This window comes from Engraulis encrasicolus, unplaced genomic scaffold (genome assembly GCF_034702125.1).
Source record: "Engraulis encrasicolus isolate BLACKSEA-1 unplaced genomic scaffold, IST_EnEncr_1.0 scaffold_738_np1212, whole genome shotgun sequence".
Lineage (NCBI taxonomy): Eukaryota > Metazoa > Chordata > Actinopteri > Clupeiformes > Engraulidae > Engraulis > Engraulis encrasicolus.
Genome location: NW_026946069.1, coordinates 1 through 11,336, shown reverse-complemented (window position 1 = coordinate 11,336; position 11,336 = coordinate 1). Strand labels below are relative to the sequence as shown.

At 43.5% G+C, this 11,336-nt stretch overlaps 1 protein-coding gene and 1 long non-coding RNA gene across 2 annotated transcripts; one reads left to right on the top strand and one right to left on the bottom strand.

Moving 5' to 3' along the window:
• Positions 1-541: 541 nt before the first annotated feature.
• On the bottom strand, positions 542-10,436 carry LOC134444793 (inactive rhomboid protein 2-like; the record flags this gene model as incomplete). The annotated part of the gene is made up of 3 exons (XM_063193990.1): positions 10,155-10,436; positions 8,646-8,746; positions 542-695 (listed from the first exon to the last, which is right to left on the bottom strand). Coding segments are annotated over exons 1-3 (297 nt in total), but the record flags the coding sequence as incomplete, so codon positions are not given.
• On the top strand, positions 2,187-6,677 carry LOC134444794 (uncharacterized). The gene is made up of 6 exons (XR_010034106.1): positions 2,187-3,527; positions 4,984-5,073; positions 5,179-5,276; positions 5,483-5,576; positions 6,027-6,104; positions 6,209-6,677. It is a non-coding gene; the product is annotated as an uncharacterized LOC134444794 (long non-coding RNA).
• Positions 10,437-11,336: the final 900 nt, after the last annotated feature.

Sequence of the window (11,336 nt, the reverse complement as noted above, 5' to 3'; positions counted from 1 at the left end):
GGTTGCCTGTGATGTGTGTGTGTGTGTGTGTGTGTGTGTGTGTGTGTGTGTGTGTGTGTGTGTGTGTGTGTGTGTGTGTGTGTGTGTGTGTGTGTGTGTGTGTGTGTGTGTGTGTGTGTGTGTGTGTGTTGCACTTCATCTCTGTAAGGTAAGAACAGGGCGCTGGCCAGGTTGCCTGTGATGTGTGTGTGTGTGTGTGTGTGTGTGTGTGTGTGTGTGTGTGTGTGTGTGTGTGTGTGTGTGTGTGCGTGTGTGTGTGTGTGTGTGTGTACTCTACCTCTGCTCTGTAAGGTAAGAACAGGGCGCTGGCCAGGTTGCCTGTGATGAGTGTGTATGTGTGTGTGTGTGTGAGTGTATGTTGTACCTCAGCTCTGTAGGGCAGGAACAGGGCGCTGGCCAGGTTGCCTGTGATGTGTGTGTGTGTGTGTGTGTGTGTGTGTGTGTGTGTGTGTGTGTGTGTGTGTGTGTGTGTGTGTGTGTGTGTGTGTGTGTGTGTGTGTGTGTGTGTGTGTGTGTGTGTGTGTGTGTGTGTGTGTTGTACCTCAGCTCTGTAGGGCAGGAACAGGGCGCTGGCCAGGTTGCCTGTGATGCCGCTGAGGACGTAGATGAGGGAGATGCGATGCCAGCCGGCTAACTTCTCAAGGTCACGCAGGATGGTCATCTGGAAGACCACCGACACCAGGCAGTGCAGGAGCCTAGAGACACACACACACACACACACACACACACACACACACACACACACACACACACACACACACACACACACACACACACACACACACACACACACACACACACACACACACACACACACACACACACACCATCATTATCTTCTTGCTTAGACAGCTGTCTAGCTAGCTAAGACATCATCGAAAAGATAACAAAATAAATACCAACAACAAAAACTGGACAGTAAAACGGCTACGTTTTTGTTGTTGGTATTTATCCACAGTGGCCACTCCGGTGAGCTAAAAATAATGCCAAGTCTTGGTAACAATGAGCGGTTACATTAAGTCAGTAGCCTGATACATAGTCATGCTGTGCTGACTTGGGGTACAGCATGGACGTACTGTCAGCGGGATGTGTATTCCTCATAGTCGCCCTGCGTGCGCATGCAGGAAAGGGCGTGGTGTTTTTTTCCCGCTGAGAATTTAATGACGTCAATTCACCTCCGTGACAACAGGGGGCGAACTAACTCATTCAGTTGAGCCCAGTCCCTAGAATGAATCACAAAGCTAACCAGCTGGCTATCTAAAACGTACTATTCCACTAGTAGCCTACTTCTAAAAGTTGGGGCATTAATTACATGATACAACATCAGTTTCCTTTTAGTCAAGTATTAGCCTACATGAGATTAAATGCAAGACAAACGCCGTTTTAAAAGACAATAGACAGCATGAATGGCCATTCACACCTGGGGCCTAGTAGTAGCTAGCCAGCTAAATCAGTCATTACAAACTCAAAGCTAGTTGACTAGCCACCTGAAACGTAATTCTACCACTAACAAAGAGGCTTCTTGCTATTAATTTAAAAAGTTGTGGCGTAATTAGACATGAATGATAGCATACAAGATTCTCTCTTTATTCATGTTTTACAGTTCAGGTGGTTAAAATGCCAAACAAAAGCCGTTTTTAAATACAATACATCTAATGGCCATATTAACAGCTAGCTTAGCAACTGTCAGCCAAACCCATTCAAACTCTACAGGACATTAGCGAACCCTGTTTTAGAAGCTAGCTAGCCACACTACAAATCAACAAAGAGGCTTCTTGCTATTAATTTAAAAAGTTGTGGCGTAATTAGACATGAATGATAGCATACAAGATTCTCTCTTTATTCATGTTTTACAGTTGAGGTGGTTAAATGAAACAAAAGCCATTTTTAAATACAATAGATAGCCTATCTAATTAACAGCTAGCTTAGCAACTGTCAGCCAAACCCATTCAAACTCTACAGGACATTAGCGAACCCTGTTTTAATGAGCTAGCTGCCACACTACAAAAGAACAAAGAGGCTTCTTTGCTACTACCACACTACAAACATATCATTTTCATGATGGCCTTTTATGGATATTTCTATTTGATTTTTTGGAAGTAGTACTACTGAAATAAAAAACAGTTTCTCTTCTCCCTGTCAAGTAAACTCCAGTGATTTCCTGCCAAGTCAACCACTGCATGAAAAGAGGAATATGTGGATGAGTTTTGCACCTTAAACTGCCTCATACCTCAAGCCACAGCATTTGCGGCTCCCCCATGCCCCCCTCCCATCCCCTTCTTAGGAGAGCCTTTAATATGTAAATGCCAGTGATCAGGTCGGGAGCTGCTACAGTGAATTTCAAGTGGGGTGGGGTGGGGTGAGGTCAGGTGGGTGGGAGGGAGTGGGGGGTCGGCAGGCCTGTTTCTAGGATTTTGGGGTCCCTAGGCAACGGGATTGTTGGGGGCCCTAGGGCATTTTTTGGCCTTTTACTAAAATGTGTGTGTGTGTGTGTGTGTGTGTGTGTGTGTGTGTGTGTGTGTGTGTGTGTGTGTGTGTGTGTGTGTGTGTGTGTGTGTCTGTATGTATGTTTGTTCACGCTGCCCAGTGGTGTTTTTCAGAATCACTAACCATTAAACCAGGGGTAGTGAACCTATGTCTCGAGGGCCCTTGAGGCCGTTTTATCCGGCCCCTGATATCATTATAATGTTTTGCAACTTCACATGAAATAGGCCTATGACATATTTTGCAGGCCTAAAGGAATCTTAGAAATTACATTTCCAATGCAATTAAGTTAGGCCTATATTCAGGGGACCTAGAAAAGGTGGGGACTGTTTTAAATGTGTCTACCTTTAAAGGTGTCTATATGTCTATATAGGCCTAAAGGTGTCTATATATGCCTAAATTTCATGGGGAAATCCTGATTTGTGTTCATAGTACGGCCCCGGAGGATTTTATGACCATGGTAGGAATTTGAAGTGGCCCTTCGAATGAAAAAGGTTCCCCACCCCTGCATTAAACCTTTCTTCTAGCCACAGCTCTGCTGTCAGTACATTTTATTATGATACTATAAGCTCAGAAATGAAGTTGATCGAACAATTCGATCGGTGCTATAAACATTTAAATGAACCGAATAGAAATCAGAATAGAAACATCTGAATGATCTTTCTTGGACATAGCCTACATTTTGAAGTGACCCTTTGAATTAAAAAGGTTCCTCACCCCTGCTTTTGAGGAAAAACATCAATGTGCTTGGCCACTCTGGTTTTTAAATTATTCTGAACTAAAGCAAGGATTGTTCAAGGAAGTTCAAAACAGACTGTCTCTGGTTAAATTAGTTCTACACCAAGCCTTTAGGTGGCAGTACAACTAATTCGCACAATGCGAATTCCACACACAAGCCACAAAGAAGCCATCTACCGCGGTCAACAACACCGACCTATCTGAACAGAACCACGCGCTGTCTGTGTGGTTTCACTGTTACAAGTTTCTTGGCGACATGGGGGAAAGTTCCTCACATACCAACGGAAAATGGGCTTCACATACATGTAAGTAAATTTTACTCAACTGTGGTTTAAAGTTTCAGTACTCAAGAGCGATTGAATAGCTCCTCTGAACACAGATCCGCCATTGCTAAGTTGTAGCACAAGTCCCCTCAATGAATGTGACTACTCTTGTTGCTGCTGTACGCTACTCAATTCTGATAACTTGCGAGCATCGTAATGACAAAATGCAGTAGTGAAACGGTGAATATGTTAAGTATACTTGTTGATGGTAAGTTGTTTGACATTGCTCGTTCTCAATTGCCTTTCCCCTGCCTAAAGATGATTCCCAGTTTGTCGCTCCCAGCGCGGTTCGATCCCCAGTCGGTTCGCTCCCACTAGCCAGACTATCGAGCCCACCGAGCTAGTTATCTTTTTGATGTTAGTTTTTTGTTACGTACCCTAAACCTAACCCTTACCTTAATCCTAAACCTAACCCTAAATTGCTTGTATGTGGTAGTGTATGATAATACGAGAAATGTAATCGGGTGGGATAGAACGCCTGGGATTGATAGGGTCACCTGGGACTACACGTCCGGGAGTGATCTTACATGGGAGTGACCATCTCCCAGCGCTTAAGATTGACAAAGGCTACCGTTAGCATGCTATTGCGTTAGCTCATCAACTAGTTGCTGGGCACTGCTCATTTTTCACGTCTGCCCGGCATTTCGCTGATGAACTAACGCTTGGACGTCTTGCCAATGTATTTTACAGCGGCAAAAATGCATCTAGGCGACGTTGGCAAGATTGGTGTGCCGTCTGGGTATGTTGGTTTTCAGTGCTGGGCAGTAGCGAAGCGACTAGTTTAATTACATTCCCTAGTAGCTTGGTCGTAGCGTCATTACTATGTATCGACTAACGTCCCTGTAGTTAGGAAATAAATAGTTTGGAAATCAATGTGAAATACCCTGGCATTTGCAACAGTAGGCAACCTGTCCTTAAAAAGTATGGGCCCTCAAAACAGCACTTGTTGCACAAATAAGTGTTGCATAGAGCAGTCTTTCCCAACCAGGGGTACGTGTACCACTAGGGGTACGCGAGCACCCTGCAGGGGGTACTTGGAAAAATGAAAACATGTATGGAGCATAGTCACATTGGGATATAAAGCATGAGTCAGGGGGTACTTGTGGTATGAGAAAAGGCTTAGGGGGTACTTAAGACAAAAAAAGGTTGGGAAACACTGGCATAGAGCACGCCACCCCCGAAATCAATGTGAAATACCCTGGCATTTGCAACAGTAGGCAGCATGTCCTTAAAACGTATGGGTCCTCAAAACAGCACTTGTTGCACAAATAAGTGTAGCTGGCCTCTTCAAGAAATTGAAATTATGCATGGTCACTTTTTCTTATTGTTTCACGTGGAGGTCTACTGACATTGTCTAAATAATGTAGGCTAGTTTATGTCCATGTATTATATTAGGACCCAAGGTTAATGGGTTATTCTGTTTACCATGTTTTCACAGGCTGCTGTCTCATAATATGGCGAAGACGAGTCACTTGAAGGCCTAACAGCTCTTATGAGGAGCAGTCTTGCCATAGAAGACTGAAAGAATGTAAGATTAACTTCTTTGTGACCAATATGACTTGCTCATTGATACATTAGCTATGTCAATATGAGATGCATGGCGAAGTATTTAATTTATTTGTCTCTCTTCTAGGAGCTGTAGAAACAACAGGGTGCCTGCTGCAGTATGACGAGGACGCCCTGATCATAGAAGGTCCAGTGTCTTGGCAGGGTGAAATGCCACTGATATCGGTATGTGGTGATATCAGTTAAAATTAATGAATTAATTCTCATATCTGAATAATGTGAACACTGGATTTACCACACACTCACACACACCCTAGTCCTAGATTATACAACCAAGGTTACTTTTACCACAGCTCTGGCACTGCATCAAATTTCTTTTCTTTTTTATAGAACTGGACAGGTCATTTATTCGTTCCCCTTGTTTTTTGCAGTGTCCTGCAGGATGCTGTGTCCTGCAATCCTGTGTGCTGTGCTACAGACGCGTGTGGAGGTCAACCCGAAATGGGCACAGTAGCGTGAAAGAGGGTAAGCTTAACCTATAGCCTACGTCAGGGTTGGGGAACCTTTCTCATTCGAATGGCCACTTCAAATTCATCCGAGGGGCCATAAAAGTCCTCCAAGGGCCGTACTATGAACACAAACCAGGATTTTCCCTTTCACTTTAGGCCTATATTGAAGGCAGCCACATTTAAACAAACGCCAACTTCTTCAGGTTCCCTGAATATAACTTAATTGTATTGCTAATGTATTTTCTAAGATTCCTTTACAAAATATGTCATATTTCATGTGAAGATGGAATTGCATTAAAATTATATCGGGGGCCGGATAAAACAGCCTCAAGGGTCGCAAACGGCCCTAGAGACATAGGTTCCCCACCCCTGTCCTACATTGTCAATATGACTTGTGCTACTTTATAGATAAGTTGTCAATGCTGTGCATTGCTATGTTTTGATTTTATTTTCTTACATCCTACAGATCCTGGCAGGGAGACGGTAGTGTCCTGCAGGATGGTGATGGGCAATCTTACAAGAGACCACAGAAAACTGATATAGTGTAAGATTATCCCTGTTGGGCTCAATATGTCTTGCTTATTGATATATTTGCTATGTCAATATGAGGTGCATGACGAAGTATTTATTTATTTGTTGTTTCTACAGCTCCCAGAAGTGAGACTGAGTGCCTGTTGCAGTATGACGAGGAAGCAGTGACCAGAGACCTTCAGTAGACCCTGCTGGCATGATTGGCGGCTGAAGAACATAATCAACAGCAATGTTTATAATATTGTACATACCTGTATAGTCTGCACTAAAATGCTGTACCTGTACTATTTTTCCTCTTACTTTCATATTTACTATGAATTGACAACTTTTACTCAAATCCATTTTTGTATGTGCCCTGACTAAAACTATCCTTAAACCTAACCTGTCAGAGGTGTAATAACAACCTGCTCTTAGCAATGTGGCAGCAGTCTACTTGGATGCAGCGGGGAACATAGAACCCTTTTTTTGAAAAAGCATTGTATGTTTCTGAGTTTTATGAATTGTGCCCTTCCCAAACCTAACCTGTCGTAGGGGCCTATGAAATCCGTTTTTTTTAATTATTATTATTTACATTTTTGAACTTATTTTCCCCTTTCACCCCCCCCCCCCCCCCCCCCACCCCCCCCCCCCCCCCGCCCCCCCCCCCCCCGCCCCCCCCCACCCCCCCCCCCCCCCCCCCCACCCCCCCCAAAAAATAAAATAAAAAATAAAATACAAAAAAATCTTAGTTATTTAGTTCAAACTGGTGGGTGGACAGAGCCAACCACTCATGGTTGAATGGTAGGTAGAGAAAAGAAAAGTAAAATTACCTACTAGCTTTTTGTAATATCAGCCCTCAAAAATATTCCAGGTAATAAGGTAGCTGTATTGTACATGCGCATATATTCTATTAAATACACGTGACGCACGCACCCAACTAGAAGGCGAATTCACTTCTGGTGCACTGAAGTTGTTGGACTCTGGCTGCATCAGGTTTTCTCGAATACTTGGCTATTGCAACGTGCAGCTTAGAGACATTTTGGGTCACGTTATATGTAGGCATTAAATAAATAGCCTCGCAAAGTCCCTACCGTCTACCGTTTCACTCAAACACATGTTTTACAAGACGGCCGTTTTCTTCTGATGGTGACTTGACCCTTTTTCAAAGTTGATGCTAACTTTTAGTCACTATGCACGGAGAGCCGCCCGTCTTTTCTGTGTCGCATCGCATTGTCTTAACAGACGGTCAGGACAACGCGTTTATGCCTGACCTCACCTGTTCTACTAGGCAAAATTTGAGTGCTGTTGAGTATTAAGATTTCTTCATTGCTCTGACGGCCAGTGTTAGGACGTGGGAGACAATCGGAAACGCCGCTTGGGAGAGAGATGCGTAATTGTTTCTGAGTTGTACATTTGTGACCTGAGTAGGCTACTGTAGCCTATACATCACTGCATATAGCCTAGAGTATATTGTTTGCAGGGTATGTATGTAGTTTTAAATTATGTATATTTATGAAATGCACGGTTCCTGTCTAAGTGTGTGTACATTGTTTGGTGTGATATTAAAAGCATTTAAAAAAATCATTTTCATTTCATTCATTTTCATTTTAGCAATAAATTCACATCATGCATGCTGAAGCCCCATCACAGTGCAGTCTATAATGATGTGAACATAATGATGTGAATACACAAAGTAAAATCAACCTAGGTATATTAGTAATAATAATTTTTGCATAATTATACGGACCTACCGTATAGGCCTACGGTATGCATAAATTAATCCAACGTGACCAATAGAAGGTCGTAGCTGCCGACCATGCTAACCAACAGCGCAGCTCTTTTACTTTGAGTCACGTGTCTTTTTCGTCCAATAAGAGCAAGGCTAGTCCGCGTTCCGGGCTGGCTGTCATTGCCTTTCATGTTAATCGTTGGGCCATTAACACCCTGCTGTGAGACCTCTCCACGGCTCTGATTCGCTTCCGGGCGATTTACGTGACACCAAAACTGTTAATTTCGCATTCTCTCAGCGCTCAAAATCAGACGAAAGTTAGGCAAGTCCGTGGGCGATTTGGGACGAGCTCATTGTCACAAATCCCCCTTTTCGTGCTGTGAACTGCATCGTGTTTTTCGTTTTCCTTCAAACCTCCGCGGTAGGGTAGAAGAATAGAACACAACTGACCTATCAGGGCTGAGTTCCCCCCGGACTGCCGTAAGCGCATTGACCAATCACCGTCTTCAAGCATAGCTCAGCTCACGGACATTTCAGCCTGGGAGAAACATGCGTGTACTGCAGCCAGGGGTCGTTTTGTCGCTGCACAGGGGGGCGCGGTGGCTGCTTCTCTGTGCAGAACCTCCGTGAACGCGCGACTCTGAATCCCCCTTAACCAACTGATAGGCTGGAGAGGGCCCTGCTGTGGCCGTACGGTACGACACTGGGTTACTACGCCGGCGACCTGGGTTCGATTCCTGACCCGGGTCCTTTGCCGGCATTTCCCCGCGTCTCTCTCCCCACTCGGTTCCTGTCAACACCTTCACTGTCCTGTCATGAATGAAGACAACAACAAAATAATCTCACCCAGCGTGTAGGAAGAGAGACAGCCAGAGTCTGTAGAACTGGTCTGGGACGTCTGGATTGAGGAACGGCAGCAGGCCACACACGTCATCTAAACACTGCACCTGAGGACACATGCCCAGAGAAGAGAGAGAGAGAGAGGAAAATAAGGAATATAGATGATGTGGCTTCTAATGTTAACGGTCTTCATGCTTTATGTGTGTGTGTGTGTGTGTGTGTGTGTGTGTGTGTGTGTGTGTGTGTGTGTGTGTGTGTGTGTGTGTGTGTGTGTGTGTGTGTGTGTGTGTGTGTGTGTGTGTGTGTGTGTGTGTGTGTGTGTGTGTGTGCAGAACCAACATTTACCAAGGCATTGCATGTACAGTATGTCAGACAGGATATATAATATAAAACAATAACTGCTTTAAAGCGATGGTTCGGAGTAGAATCACCCTAATGCCATTTGAACCGTGACACCCATCCACCTTTACACCCGAAGTGTTTTCTGCCGCAGGCTTACATCAACAGAGTTGCCGTGTTATTCGATGTTTATTCCGGATAGCTTGACTCAAGCGCATATGGATCCTGGGCACCGTCTCCAAACTTTCCCCACAAAAATAACATGTCATGACACCAAACTTCTACAGTATAACAAATGTGGTTTGTACTCACAAAAAGATGAATTTGAAACTTTGTACATAGTCCAGGAGTTTATTAGTAACAACACACGAGACGATTAGCTTTTCTGCTGCTAAACATCCGTCGACGTCACTTCCTCCAGCTGGGACTGTCCACTTATTGTAAGGTTTGTGTTTTAGTCCACAGCCAGGATATATGCACGAGTGTGGCATCGTCTTCTATTTATTAAACGTGGTAAAATTTAAATCCGAAGTGGTTAATTTCTAGTTGTAGCGCAAGCTGTCTTTTTGAGTTTTCCGCCTTCCGGACTCACGTGTATTTGTTTCCATCAACAAAGTCCCAGCTGGAGGAAGTGACGTCGACGGATGTTTAGCAGCAGAAAAGCTAATCGTCTCGTGTGTTGTTACTAATAAACTCCTGGACTATGTACAAAGTTTCAAATTCATCTTTTTGTGAGTACAAACCACATTTGTTATACTGTAGAAGTTTGGTGTCATGACATGTTATTTTTGTGGGGAAAGTTTGGAGACGGTGCCCAGGATCCATATGCGCTTGAGTCAAGCTATCCGGAATAAACATCGAATAACACAGCAACTCTGTTGATGTAAGCCTGCGGCAGAAAACACTTCGGGTGTAAAGGTGGATGGGTGTCACGGTTCAAATGGCATTAGGGTGATTCTACTCCGAACCATCGCTTTAAATCACTCAGTAAAAGGATCATTTACATTTATGTGATTTATATCATACTGTTAAAAATAATATAATAAATGTATAACATAAATGTATTTTATATCCTACTGTTAAAAATAATATAATTAATTTATAATATCAATGTATTTTTATCCTATACTGTTCAGAATAACATAATAAATGTCTAATATAAATGTATTTTTATACTTGTGAGCACAGTGTCGCCTCCTCATGGAAGTAGCCGTGCATGAAAGTGCAATACTCTCGCGTCGTAATCTCACACCTGATAGAGAACGGAGAGGGGGAGAGAGGGAAGAGAGAGGGAAGAGAGGAGAGAGAGAGAGAGAGAGGGGCAGAGAGAGAGGCAAAGAGAGAGATAGGGAGAGAGAGAGGGAGAGATTATCTTTGGTCTCACTATTAAAAAAACAGACAAAAAGACATTCATTCCATTGGTCAAAGCAAATATACATCCACAGATCATTGCATCTATCCCCTCCCTCTGACCACCCTTCCTAGCATACACATCATATACTGTATATATATACTGTACATCATCATATACTGTATACAAGTCAGGTACCAGTCCAGTCTTTCCCATTGCTTGTTGAAAATGGAGTGCTTGTAGAGGTGTCTCTTTGCAATGTGCAGAGCCGTATACCGGTATTAAGATTCGACTCTGGCAATGTGTTCTCTCTAGTGCCCCCCTGAGGGGAGTAGTTCAAATGCAGAGTGAAGGGGGAGAGTATCATCATCTGAGTAATAAAATGAGGGAGAGAGAGAGAGAGGGAGGGAAGAGAGAAAGAAGAGAGAGGGGAGAGAGAGAGAGAGGGGGGGAGAGAGAGAGAGAGAGAGAGAGAGAGAGAGAGAGAGAGAGAGAGAGAGAAAGAGATACAGACAAAGAGAGAGCGAGACAGCGAGGGAGCGATAGAGATTTGCCTTTCCTGTAAATAAGTATGTAGGTTACTGTAGAAAAATTATAATCTTTTATAATTGTTTCTTTATATGCCGTTTCATTCTGTCTGTTCCTTTCGTATTACACTCTGCTACTCCAGCCTAGATGATTTCACCAGGGAACTATGTGATTAGGATGCTACATTTAAATGTTGCCTCTGATGAGAAACAATGTGCTGTACTATGATTTTCCATCCCTGTGTTTCCATTAAAAAGCAACCTTCGTGGGAGGAGAGACAGAGAGACGAAAGACGGCAAGTGAGGACAATGTTGTCCAGGCCTCTCACTCTCTCTCCTGTCGCGAAAGTCAAATGTAAACCTGATCTGATTGTCGTGTCTAGTTGTATTAATACATTTTCTTAACAGTTACCTTTAAAAGTAAATAAAGTAGGTGTAGTTACCTGCCCTTGGTGTAATAGTCAGTAATAGTGTGTAGGA